The sequence below is a fragment of the Chelonoidis abingdonii genome, chromosome 1 (genome assembly GCF_003597395.2).
Source record: "Chelonoidis abingdonii isolate Lonesome George chromosome 1, CheloAbing_2.0, whole genome shotgun sequence".
Taxonomy (NCBI): Eukaryota; Metazoa; Chordata; order Testudines; family Testudinidae; genus Chelonoidis; species Chelonoidis abingdonii.
Genome location: NC_133769.1, coordinates 259,441,968 through 259,456,114, shown reverse-complemented (window position 1 = coordinate 259,456,114; position 14,147 = coordinate 259,441,968). Strand labels below are relative to the sequence as shown.

Below are 14,147 nucleotides of genomic sequence, written 5' to 3'. Positions count from 1 at the left end.
TTTCACAAAATTTTCTTGTTTGTTGTTTAACAGAAGCTTGTATGTATGTCAAAGGCATTAATCTATTATTTTTAAGAGATTCTTTGTTCCAGTGCATCACTAATGGTTTCTTGGAAACCGAGAGAATGACACTGACAAACTTCCCTTCGGAATATATTCATCCTCTCTAAACCCCCACAACATGACACCCTTCCAAGCTTTGTTTTACAGTAGTTAATATTCACATTTCTATATTTACTATCTCTAACCTTTCTAGCTACAGGTATATGTCATTAATACAATTATACAAAACTGTTTTACATCTATTTATGGAGAATGTCTTGTAAGACAGATATTTAATTAATCCTTATTAGTCTCTTCCAAAGTCATTTTTCCATAGACTTTGCTTTGCCTCAAATCCTTTGTTGTTCCATGTAAGAAACTGATTGAAAAGATACCACTTTGAAGGCCCACTACTTAGAAAAAGTCTCTCTTTCCAAGGACTGAAAGTTGGGTTTCAGGGATCCTGCTTTTTTTCCCTTCTTCCAACAGAAGAAATAGTTTAAATATAAAAAAATAAGCAAATGATTAAAAAAATATTTTAAATTGCTGCACCTCCTTTCAATTTTTATGGGCATTAAAGGTTATCTACCAAGAGAAAATCTTAACAGAACATATGCCCCCGTGTAAGAGGCTTTTGAATGTTAAACTCAGTTTTGTTTTGTTTTTTTGTTGGGTTGTTGTTTTCTGGGGGGAAGGGGGGTCGACTTTAGAGCTATTTAATCCAGTGAAGCGCCAACATACTATATTGCGATATGGCCCTCCCTAAGTGAGAAAAACCTCAAAAACATAGGCTTAGGCTATTGCTAATTATTAAGGAAAATCTCCGTGGTGCTATCTAGCTGCAACAACGGGAATGAGGACAATTCTGATCAATAAGTAAAATTACAGCGAAAGTGCCATTTCTCTGGAAAAAACACCCGCCAAACCCGCCTTCAGCATAGAGCCAGCCTTTGCCAGCGTCCTCAGCTTGAGCCCAGACTCCGGAGGAGTCTCTCTCCAAACAGCAACGAGCTGGGGGCCCGCTCCCCGCCTGCGGCGCACCCGGCACCTCCTCAAACACACAGGGAAACTAAGTACAGCGCTAGGGCGTGAGCGCTTAACAAGGAAACTACCCCCCTCCCCCCGCCAGCCCGGGCATGTGTACCTGGGAATGCCGGACCCAGCTTCCCGCGCGCCGCCTTCGCCCTCCATGGCCGGGCAGCGCTGGGGGCTTCCCCGGCAGAGACGGGTCCGCGCCGCGCTGGCTCGGCGGCTACAGCACTAGCCGGGGGTGCAGACCTGACTGGAGTTTCTCCCGGAGCCGCTCCGGCGGGAGCGAGCTCGCCTCACACAGGGCAGCAGCGGCGGCAACAGCGCCTCCCCCGCCGCCGCCCCCTCGGGACCGTTCCCATAAGGGGCAGAGGCTCCAAAGTTCAGGCCCTCGGCGCCCCGGGCGCTCCTTCTTCCTGCCCCGCGAGAGCTGCCGTGACACGCAGGGAGCTCCCGTGCCAGAGCCGGCTCGGTGCGGCGCAGGGGCAAGGCAGCTGCCCACGGCCGGTCCCCACCGCCCACCTGGGCTGTCACCTGAAGCGCTGCTGCCCTCGGGAGCCCAGCGCCAAGTTGCGGAGGCTGCTGGGACTCTGGCAGCACAGCGCGATGCAGCCACCTCCGGGGCAGAGCCCTTTTCTCCAGTGACTCCGCCTCACCTGCCCCGCCACCTACGGCTGCCGCCGCTGCTCTTTCCCTGACTCCCGACTCTCAGAGGGGCGGGATCCCGGGCCGGGCCCCGCCCCGCCCCGCTGCCTCCTATGCAGCCAGCCGGGAATGAGCGGGCGCTGCAGCTTCTTCCCGCCTCCCAGCCCGCACTCGGGGCCCAGCCTCCGTGGCAGGGGCAGGGTCTGGCTCTCGCCCTGACGAAGAGGGGACGGTGCCTAGCCAGTGCCTGGGCTGCAGCGGATCTTATCCGGTTGCAGCTCACTGAGCTCCTGAGACCGGCCTCGCCTCTCTCGCGGCAGCGTGGGACTTGCCCAGCCTTGCACCCACCCCCACCTATAGCCCTATGGCGATCACTGGAATTTGGCTGCAGATCCCCTCAGTGGGACTAGGCAGGAGGATGCGCCCAGACTCTCGCACTTCACTGGCTCAGCAGCTGCAGGCTTCGCCTACCCAGGATGGCACAAAAGGTTGTTACAAAGAGGAGGGAGAAACACTATTCTCTTCAACCTCTAAGGATAGGCCAGAGGTACACCTGGAGGGACTTCTGTGCCAAAAGATTAAAAATGCTGCATACAATATTTTAAAATTCTGTAAAAAATTTGTCAAAACACCACCATATAATCACTAGTTTAAATTATTTTGATAATTTATTACGAAATACCCATCATCAAGGTATATCTGTAATATTACCAGACACCTAGCAACCCTACCCCTGGCCCACACACTCACACCCCCTACCCCTACACACACACCCCCAACCCAGACACTCACAGACCCTACCCTCCTACAGCCCAGGGATCCAGAGGGAGAAACAGCCTGATGCTGGGTCCCAGGCTTCCATGGCATTTCTTGTGTGCCACCACCTCCCTCCATCAGGGCATGCTGAGAACTGCAGCTGCTAGGATGGTGCCAAATTGGTGTGGCCATACTGAATGAATGGTGTGAGCATAACTTTATATGATTTAAACATGGCTGCAGAGGATCCTGGGAGCAGGTCCCCCTTAAGCAGAAGCAAATTTAATAAAGGACTGGCAAAGTCTGCATGTATGATCAATATTGAACCTATTGGTCAGCAAATATGGGCCCGTGCAAAAGTAAATATTAAGTTCCAGCGTGGAGCACAGGTCCACCTGGTTTTAGTGACCTTACAGCAAGTACATCATGCAGAGAACCACAGTGAATGATTGCTAAGTGAGTAAACATGGGATGGGGTGATGTTCATTCGGCACCACCACCACCTCCAGCCCCTTCGAAAACACTAATTAGGTAAAAGTAATAACCACATGCCCACTGGGCATGCTTTTAAGACATGTGACTCCTTTAAGGAAAAAGAATAAAGCAAAGTAAATTACCGTGGTTGGGATTCCTTAACTAATGCTTGAAGAAGCAACGCTGCTAGACAGAGTAGCCAAAACTCTGCTGGGCTTGAGTAGGACTGTGAACCAGAGGGGTCTCAAGGCAACCAAGGTTTGTCATCGAGAGAATCTGAGACAGACCAGAGGACTGAGGAGAACAGACTTGGAAAGAAGAAGGCATCCACAGAATTGGTAACCACCTTCTGTTTGCCAAGCAGGAACTGCGTGAGGCTAGCGCAGGGCCTGTTTGTGTATGTTTGTGAAAGAGATGATTGCTAAGAGGAAGGTATAGCTCTTAATGGTGTAGTTCTTAATGTCTAACATAGGAGTTATGTGCTAATGTAACCCTTTACCGCTTGTGTAATTCCTTCTCAATAAACTGCTGTGTATTGAAGATAATTATTGTGGACCTTTTTCACTGGTATGACAGTAATCCACCAGGAGCCAGAAAAGATCCATTTCAGGCATAGTAGCACCCCCTGTTTTCAACACTGGAACCTTCCAGTTCCTTCTCTTCCCTTCAGCTTTGTCTTCTATTTGCGAGCTGGTCTCTGCCAGGTCCAGCAGCCCCTAGCGGTACAAACATCTTTGCAACCTGTTTCGGGGGGAAGGAAATTCTGCATATCCAACATTAATTTCTGGAAAATTCTGCATTGCGCAGTGGTGCAGAATTCCCCCAGAAATAAAGAGGCAATGGGCTTAAATTTCAGCAAGAGGTTTAGGTTGGACATTAGGAAAAACTTCCTATTTGTCAGGGTTGTTAAGCACTGGAATAAATTGACCAGGGAGGTTGTCGAATCTTCATGATTGGAGATTTTTAAAAGCAAGTTAGACAAACACCTGCCAGGGATGGCCTAGATCAGTGGTTCTCAACCAGGGGTCTGGGGCCCCCTGGGGAGCTGCAAGAAGGTTTCAGGGGGGCTGCCAAGCAGGGTCAGCATTAGACTCACTGAGGCCCAGGATAGAAAGATGAAGCCCCACCACTTGGTACTGAAGCCCTGGGTCCTGCCACTGGGGCTGAAGCAATGTAGCTTCTGTGGCACGAGGCCCCAGGCAACTGCCCTGCTTGCTACCTCCTAATACAAGCCCTGGCTTTTATATGCAGAAAATCAGTTATTGTGGCACAGGTGGGCCACAGAGTTTTATAGCATGTTGAGGGTGGGAGGGGATAATCAGAAAAAAAAGCTTGAGAACCCCTGGTCTAGATAATACTTAGCCCTTCCATGAGTGCAAGGGACTGGACTAGATGGCCTATCAAGGTCTCTTCCAGTCTATGATTCTATGACTGGGACTTGCACTGAGCCTAAGTAACAAGGTCTTGTAGCGCAAAGCAGGGGGGTTCTGCAATGGGCTTTTTCTCCTCCCACTGAAGTGGAAAACAAGACTCACCAGCAGGCACCTGGTCCTTTATGCCATTTCCCTAAGGACTTTATGTTAAGCATCCTTATTTTTGACCCCCTGCCTTCTGGCCCAGTACTGCAGCTCCCTGCCTATCAGTGGCCAAGTTTCCCCAACATGCAGGATTGGGCCCTTTAGGAGATGCGAGAGCTCAGGATCATGTCTAAGGGGCTTATGTATTTTTCCCTGGTCACACACAGAGATGAACTCTAAGTACCAGCCTTTCATTGATGCTAAAACCAGAAACTCCTAAGCTGCCAGGGCAGTTTTAGATTCTGTGCTTCACATGGCCCACCCACACAGAGCAATTTGCAGGATTGGTTCATTATACAGGCTGGTTTCAAAGATAAAAAGTGCAACACGTATGCCAGAAATATCAATTGCATTTTACAAAGCAACCAAAACAGGTCTGATTTTTCTTTTTTTTTCCTTTAAAAAAAAATCTATGTAATATTAATGTGTTTGTTTTTGTTGTGTTTAAAAACATGTATTATTTTTGAAATTTTCTTTGGTGTAGTAGTTACAATGAATTCTTCTTCCCTCTTAGGTCTTAATCCTACAGTAGCTGCATAAATCTTTGCAGGATCAAGGCATAAGTGAATTGCCCAAGGCCACACAATCCTGCCCTTGGTCACACTGGGGCAAACCTCTCAGCCCACAGAGAGCCGCACTGAAGTGGCTGTGGTTCAGCACAGGTGCAGATGTCTGCATCTGGCCATGTAGAGCCACTTGCAGGATCTAACCTTCAAGCATGTGAATAGTCCCATCTTCAGTGTGACTATTCATATTAGTAAGTTACAGATCAGCATAAGGGTTTGCAGGATGAGAGTCATGTTTTAAAAAGTGGCCTCAATTTTGGCACCCCAATGTTAGATACCTAGGACATGATATTCAGAGGTGCTGAGCAACCACAACTCTTCCTTACTTCAATAACAGTATGGATATTCATCATCTCTGAATATCAGACACAGGTATCTATTTTAGCACCCAAAAACCAAGACACCAAAATTAGGCCCCAATCCTGTAAAGACTTCTGCATGCTAAAAATCAATGGGCATAAGTTTTTGCAGGATCAGGGCTAAATCCTGTGGTATAATAGGGAATAGAAGACAGACTTATTGAATCCCATCCTCTGCTTTAACTACAAGTCAGTCCTACCATCTTTTCACTATACTTTGTCTCACAGAACTATTATAAATAGGTGTCATTTTGATAATATTTCAGATATATTTTGAATGTTAAACACGATTCATACATCCTCTAAAATTGTTTTAAAGGATATTTTTTCTGCAAGAGAAATCTCATAGAAATACTCACAAAAAAGGGAGAGAGATTTCTAGTGCTGTCTTAAATTCTATTCAGATAGCGGGAATTTGACTCCAAATGAGTGAGACTTGGCAGCTATATTAGTTTTGAGCATTTTTTTTTAAACTCTAAGTCTGGTATCCTCTGCTTCTGCAGCTTGTGTTTTATCTTCCCTCTGAAGAGCTGACTGGCAGTAAAAGTCAATGTTTTATTATGCTGAGATGATAATATTATTAGCTAAAGTTTTTATTTACTTATTTTCTACCATCATGTAACAGACTAAGGGCCAGATAAAAATAACAACAGCAGCCAATGAATTTTCCCTGTTTCCCCAACCGCTCTGTCATTGCAAAATCTGCAGCACACTGTTTCCTTAAAAGAGGTGTTTTCCTTCCTTCTGTGACCTAGAGCAAACCCCACTGCAATAACCAGTCACCTGAAACATACATCTTAAGAAACTGTATGAGAGAACAGTAGCAGTGAAATTATATTTTTGCCTGTGCATTTTTAATCAAGTCCTGACTTTCTAGCAGGCAAGTTCTTAGAAAATTACAATTACTGCCAGAGAAACATCATCTAGTCATGGAGTCAGCAAGCAAATGGTTGCTGAAGAGACTGGCTGATAGGATTTCACAAAGGAGATAAACAGTTGATCCTTCCCAGCATGATCCTCAAGGAGACTGCCTCCTATATAGGATCAAAGATAACATAGTACACAGAAATATGGACATGGTTCAGCTCGAAAGGCATAAAAAGAAAGGGGGAAGGGAGCAGATGGTGTTATTCCTCTTAACTGCTTGCCTGAAAATATAAAGTTTGCTGCTAGCCCAGCAAAACGTCCTTGACTTCATGAACTCTGAAAACCAAGGAAATAGCTGTAAGGTTGTGCATAAGCATGGGTGTAACTTTACTCATGTGAGAGTAGTCCCTCCCACTGAAGTGAACAGAGTAAAGTTATGCACATGCTTGAGTATTTGCAGGATTGGAGATTTGCAGGCTTTGAAACAGTTTAGGGACAAAGGGTAAAATGTTTAAAAGTGCCTAAATCCCATTTTTAGATGGCAAAGAGTATGTCTACAGTGCAGCTGCCTCCCTGCCTGGATAGATGGACACTTGAACTCTACTTGAAATAACATGCTAAAGTTAGCAGTGTGGACTTTGCAGCACAGGCTAGCCACCTGAGCTTGGACCCAGGGCTCAGGCAGGCTTGTACTCAGATTGCAGCACAGGTGATGTCACAGGTTAGCCATGTCCAAACTACTATTTTTAACATGCTAGCTTGAGCAGAGCTAGCATGTGTTTGTGTACCCATGCTGGGAGGCATGCTTCCAGTTGCAATGTAGATACACTGTTGGGCACTTCATAGCATAAAGATTGAGACTCCTAAAGAACAGATTTTCAAAGGTATTTAAGCACCTAAAGACAGATTGAAAATCCCACTAGCTGCCTATCACCAGTTTTACTTTCTTGTTTGTGTGTACAAGTAGAATGTTGTCATCATTTGGTTCACAGCAAGGAAGTGTTAAATCCAAAGCCTGTTTTCCTTGACATTAAAAAACCCAAAACGTTTCCTATTAGGTTGAAATACACCATCCCACATACTGTTTTTATTGAAGGCAAACAGCATTTTCCTCCAACATTTATGTATTCATTTATAGGTATTTCTATAGAATTCTCCATAAGCTATCTGAGCACCTCTCACAAATTAAAAAAAAATTTATCCTCACAACATGTCCTTTGAAGTAGGGAAGTATTATTATCCCCATTTTACAGGCGGAGAAACTGAGGAACAAAGACCACAGCCACAGTCGTGTGAACTACTCAGGTGCTAAAATTAAACATATGCATTTGCAAGATTAGAATCACAGAAATGTTGGGGTAGAAAGGACTTTGAGAGGTCATCTAGTCCTGTCCCCTCCGCTGAGGCTAGTCTAGATTTACTTGTCCTTTCCTGAAAGCTATTTGTCTACTGTTCTTAAAACCCCCCAATGATGGTGATTCCACGCTCTCCCTTGAAAGCCTATTCCAGAGCTTAACTAACCCTATAGCTGGAAATTTTTTCCTAATATCTAACCTAAATCTTCCTTGCTGCAGATTAAGCCCCTGCACCCACAGGCAGCCAAGCTCTCTACCCTGCCCTGCCCTCCCACGACCTCACCACCTCCTCCTCTGCTTCTTCCCTGAGCATGCCATGTTTCCGCTCCTCCCCCTTCCCCCCCAGTGCTTGCCTCACATTTTGGCTTATATTTAATTTGCAATCCACTATAACCCCTAATTCTTTTCAGCAGTACTACTGCCTAGCCAATTATTCCCCATTTTATAGTTGTGCATTTGATTTTTTTTCTCCTTTCTGAGTGTAGGACTTCGCACTTGTCTTTACTGAATTTAATCTTATTGATTTAAAAACAAACAATTCTCCAGCTTGTCAGGGTCCTTTTGAATTCTAGCCTGGCTCTTCAGAGTTCTTGCAACCCCTTCCATCTACATATTTTGTAAGCATACTCTCCACTCCATTATCCAAATCATTAGTGAAAATGTTGAATAATCCTGGACCCAGGACTGACCTCTGCGGTATCCCACTAGATATGCATTCCCAGTTTGACAGTGAATCATTGATAGCTACAGTATGCTGAGTAGTCTTTCAACCAATTACGCACCCACTTTCACAAGTCAGCACAACTGCACCTATATTCCCCTTCTGTGGCCCACCAAGAGCACCCACTCTAGGCCTCAGCCCCTCAGCTGTTGCCTTTCCTCAGCTTTTCTCCACAAACACTTTGTGACAAGTGGGGATGTAAATCTGTCCTGTAGTAGCTTGCCACGCACTAAGTGTCCCTGTGGTGCCTGCTGTGGGCACAAAACACTCCCTAGTGCACTTTAATCTACTTCCATTTCAAAGCAGGATAGATGAAAGCACACTGGGGAATTTGTACAGCAGCAAAGCAAAGCTAACTGCAAAAAGCCAAATTCAAGCACTTTGCTTTCCTGGGCTTTCAGACCAGCAGAGCTTTGAGCATGGAGAAAATGCAGTGCTTTTTGGCATCAGTTTTACTAACGCGTCTCCTCAAAGCTTTCATGTTGTTAGTAAATATGTTTGCTAAAATTTGCCCCACTTCTTCTGCCATGTGGAGCATTTTGAAACATTAGTTTCACTTTGGGTACTGGAAGATAGGAGGACAGACTTGCGAAAATATAGAAAAGATAAATTATGAAATTAAAAATGCATGAAAAGGGAAAATAGATCTTTAAACACACTGTGAGGGAACAAGTTGATGTATGAAAGACTATTAGTAACATTTTAATTATTTGTATTACCAGGACCCCATTGTGCTAGGCACTGTACAAACAGAACAACATGATTGTCCCTGTCCCTAAGAACTTACAATTTAAGACAAGAGACAACAGATGGATACAGACAGGAGGTGAAGTACAAGGAAACAATGAGAATGTATTGGTCAGCTTGACAGGCAGGGGTCAGAGCCAGGGGTGAAAGTGGGCCAGTACAGAGTACTAGTAAGAAGCCGGTACTGGCCCATATGCAGCCAAAGTTAAAGCACTGTCGCGGCCTCTTTTGCCCCCTCCCTGGTTGGCGGCCATGCCCATAGCGACCTTACCAGCAGGGCTGCCAACAGAGGGGAAAGGGGCAAAAGGGGCAGTTGCCCCGGGGCTGGCAATTTAAAAGGGCCCAGGGCTCACGGCAGCAGCTGGAGCCCCAGGCTCTTTTAAATTGCTGCTAGAACCCCAGGCAGCACAGGCCAGGCAGTGTGGATGGGCTGGCTGGGGGAGGCTGACCCCCAGCCCCATTTACTTCCACCTGAGGCCCTACCACTTCCGCCTGAGGCCCTCACCATCATTCAGTTTTTGTTGGCATTATGGCATAGAGTTTTAAGCAGGGTTTTGAAAGAGGATAACGAGGTGGCTTTGCAGATGTTTATGGGGAGTTCATTCAAAATTGAGATACAGCATAGGAGGAAGCACAAAACTGCTTGTTTGAGAATTTAACAAGAGGGCAATGAAAGCTAATATCACTGGCCATTTAAAGAGGAGAGTCAAAATCTTGAAAGTGAAGGAGAGATGATACGTAGGCCATGAAGAGCCTTGAAAGTGAAGACAAGTAATTTATGTTTGAGAAGGTGGAACCACTGGAGGGATGCAAAAAGGAGGGATGACATGTTGCAAAGATCATTTTCCTAGCCCACCACTCTGAACAGCAATTTGAATGGATAGGAGCAGGGCAACATACTCAGAAGAATCAACAGGCCTGTCACCAAACCAGATCCAGAGAACAGAAAAGTGTGCTGTTTGCCAAGAGCAAGGATATAAGATGTGGACTTGAAGCTGAAGAGCATCCTGATGGGAGTGGGGGAAAAGCCACTGATTGTGTTGTATGTCAGAATGAATGACACGGCTAGATTCCCATTAGAATGGACCAAAAATGACTGTGCTTGACTGGGTAAGACACCAAAGTGGAAGGGGAGGGATAGCTCAGTGATTTGAGCATTGACCTGCTAAACCCAGGGTTGTGAGTTCAATCCTTGAGGGGGCCATTTGGGGATTGGTCCTGCTTTGAGCAGGGGGTTGGACAAGATGATCTCCTGAGGTCCCTTCCAACCCTGATATTCTATGATTCAAGTAGTTGTCAGCAGAATACTTCCAGTCCCTAAAGGAGAGTGAAAGTATGACAAGGTAATGAAGATAACTAAAGGATTGGTGCTAATGGATTGGGACCATTGAAAGAAGACATCTCAACTGATGGCCTTCACTTGAGTACCTGGAGTATTAATCTTCTGCTAGCAAGGATGTCATGATTGTAAGAGATGAGGGGAGAAGGCTGAGAGAGACTCTTGAAATCTCCACTCCTGACTTCAGTACACCGGAACAGGAAAATCAGCTAAATGAAGACACGGCAGAGCACCACGAGCTAGAAAACTGGGTGAGAGTCAAAAGAAACAACTGAAATGCTTGTACATCAATGCAAGAAGTCTGGGCAATAAAATGAAGAAACTAGAACAAGAGGCCTATCCAGATATTGTAGGGATTGCAGAAACATGGTGGAGTAACACTCAGGACTGGAATACATCTTATTGAAGGATATGCTGTTTAGAGGAGATAGAAATAAAGGTAAGGGAGGTGGAGTTGTGCTGTATATCAAAGAAGCAGTAAACCCTAAAGAAATATGAAGTGATAGCATGGACAAAACAAAATCTGTTTGGGTCAAAAATCACTTTGTGGAAGCAAATTAGGTTCTGTTGGGATCGTATTGTAGGTCTTCTATAGACCCCCCTGGGTCATCCCTGGATATGGATAGTGATCTCTTTATCATTAGAGAGAAATATGTTTGGGAATTGTCATAATGGGAGACTTTAATTTCCCAGATATTGAAAGAAGAATAAATACTACTAATACTGGCAGGGCCAAATTATTCCTGCCTGGGATAGATAGAAGTTTTCTTCATCAAATTGTGTCTGAACAACAAGAGGTGATGTAGTTTTATATTCGGTTTTATTAATTAGTGAAATCACCATAGAAGATATAACCATAGGAAACAAACTTGATTGAGAGATCACAAATTGATTCCATTTAAATTAGATGGAAGGATAATCAAAATCCAGCCAAAATACAGTTTTTATTTCAAAAGCGCAGACCTTGGGAAATTAATGGAATTAGTTAAAGAAGTCAGCTGGACAAAAGAGCTCAGGAACTTAAATGTGAAGGAGACTTATAATTTCTTCAAATTAATATAAAAATGATCCGAAATTTCCATCCCAAGAAGGGGGAGGGGGAGGGAGTTGTAAGGAAAGGATCCACCTCAAAAAGGTTATTGAGAGTAAGCAAAGACTACAGGGAATGGAAAAAAGGGCTGATCAGCAAAGAAAGGTACATCGTGGAGATAAGGAAATGTAGGAAAAAAGTGAGAACTGTTAAAAGTCAAGCCTAATTAGCGCTTGCCAAGGAAATTAAATAAATAGTAGATTTTTTAGTTTTATAAATAAGAGGATAAGGAAAGATGAGTTGGGGCCAGTGTGATGTTCCCCTCTGGTGTTATCCAGACCGGTGATTTGCTAGGTCACTCCAATCCTTGACTCTGGGAACCAAGCCTTACCCTGCTCTGCTGTGAGAACTCCCAGGCCTGGGCTGTTCACGCACAGGCTCTGGTATGTAAGATGCTCATTGGCTTGTGCAACCGAATGACACTAGCCAGTATTTCCAGTCCCAGACATAACCCTAGGAACCTCTGTTTTACAGCATCCAATTATGCCCGCTGGACGCTGCAAGCTTATATGAGTTCATCAGTTTAACAAAGAAATTGATGTGTACCAGGCTTGTTATCCCAAGGGAAGTCTCTGACATGCTTCAAACCAAATGCACTGCTTCAGGTAGAACAAACAAACAAATTGATTTATTAAATATTGTAACAAAGTTCTGTCCTTGACTCTGTAGGTTCTGCGTTTCCTGATGGATTTTGCTAGCCTCAGAGGCTGACTGTGACCCTCCACATTGCCCTTCTCTCTCTAGAGGCAAGGGTCACAGCTTACTGAGCCATTTTCATCATAAGCCAACAACAGAGGTGAGGAGAAGCTATCCTCCCTCTCACAGTCTCTGTTGTCTCCCAGTCTCAGTGACTAATCAGGGAGCGGAGGGGGGAGCCCAGGCCCACCTTCTACTCGGGGCTCCAGCCTAGGGACCCTAAAATTAGCAGCTATGGTAGCTGACCTTTTGGAAATAGGATGTGTACAATTCCCTGGGCCACTTCCCCACGGCAGCCCCCACTCAATATCTCCTTCACTGTTACCTCAGGGCCTCCTTCCTTGCACCTGATATGGCTTCATACTGCTTCATTCCTCCAACAGCATAGTTCCCTCCCATAGCTCCTGACACCTGTGTCTCACTGACTAACTGGGAGGCTTTTAACTAGTTCCAGCCAGTCCTTGATTGGCTTCAGGTGTCCCAATCAGTCTAGCTATCTCCACTGCGGTCTAGAAGGATCTTAATTGGCCCCAGGTGTCTTGATTAACCTGGAACAACTGCCATTTGGTTACCATGGTACCAGGGATTTGTTTAGCCTGGGGTTAACGTACCTGTTCCTCACTACTTTACTGTAGCCATCTGGCCTTGCCCCATTACACTATAAAGATAGGTTTTAAGTGATTATAAGTCAAAACATGACAAGTCAGATTTGGTCAAATGAAATAAAAGCAAAACACATTCTAAACTGATCTTAACACTTTCAATGCCATTACAAACTTAAATGCTTCTCAACACAGGCTGGCTTGTTGCTCTTCAGCCATGTTCTCCCTTTTGATCAGCACTTCAGTCACTTTGTGTGGTGTCTGTAGATGTACCTAGGGGGAAAGGGGGAGAGAGAGAGCATAGCATAACAAATGTCTCTCCCTTTTATCATGTCCTTTTCTTCCCTCTTGGCTTTGTGCCACGCCTCCCCCCCAGTCCAGAGTCAGGTGAGCATTACCTCATCGTAGTTCCAAACTGACCAAAGGAAGGGTGGTGACTCCCTCAAGAGTCTAACAGATTGTTTTGTTGCTGCCTAAGCCAGCATCCTTTGTTCCTGTGAAACTGGGCTGGGTTTGTCCATACCTGACCTGATGAGGTGTGAACTGCCTCTCTGCTCTTGGAGAGTTTTTACCTGGGCTTATTTTAAGCATGAGGATACATTTTCAGCCTCATAACTACATACATGAAATTATAACCTATAACCTTACTATAATATTGCCGTAACAATTACTATAACATCACTATAACAACCATTCTCAGTGGATCATGAGCCTTCCGAAGACACCCAACATGACAAACATTGCATTGGATACCACACAATCATTTTACAAGGATGAACATAGGGGTGCTGGGTGTTCCCCTGAGGTACAGAGTGTCACAGCCATTATGCCATGAAAATGGGAAGGAGATTAAAGATTAAGTAGGTGTGGCCCCAAAACTAAATGAATCCTTTGCCTTACTTTTCAGTAAAGATGACAATATGTAACATATGCATGAAGGCAGTACGGCTGATGGAAATGAGTGTCATGAAATGAAAATTACCCACATCTGAGGTGGAAGAAAAACTTGAGGAGCTTAATGCACTCAAGTTGGGATGACCAGATAATTTCCACCCCCGATTACTGAAAGAAGTGACACATGAGATTGCTAGTCTGATAAAAAGGATTTTTAATACATAGATTTTAATTATGGTACTAATCTGAATAGATTTATTATTTAAAATATGACTAGATAAAGTTATACTTATTTTTAAGAAAGAAATAAAGTGAGCCAGGTAATTACAGAGTTGTTAGTCTGACCTCAGAAATATGCAATGTTTTAGAACAAATTGTGACAGAAAGA

At 44.7% G+C, this 14,147-nt stretch overlaps 1 protein-coding gene across 4 annotated transcripts in view; it reads right to left on the bottom strand.

Moving 5' to 3' along the window:
* GRTP1 (growth hormone regulated TBC protein 1) overlaps positions 1–1,289 on the bottom strand; it is a 102,357-nt gene extending 101,068 nt beyond the window's left edge. For all 4 annotated transcript variants that reach the window (XM_032777842.2, XM_032777841.2, XM_032777840.2 and 1 more), the window contains exon 1: positions 1,187–1,289. In XM_032777842.2, coding sequence (XP_032633733.1) covers positions 1,187–1,233 — 47 coding nt within the window. In that variant the 5' untranslated portion in view covers positions 1,234–1,289. The remainder of the gene's footprint in view (positions 1–1,186) is intronic.
* Between the last annotated feature and the right edge of the window lie 12,858 nt (positions 1,290–14,147).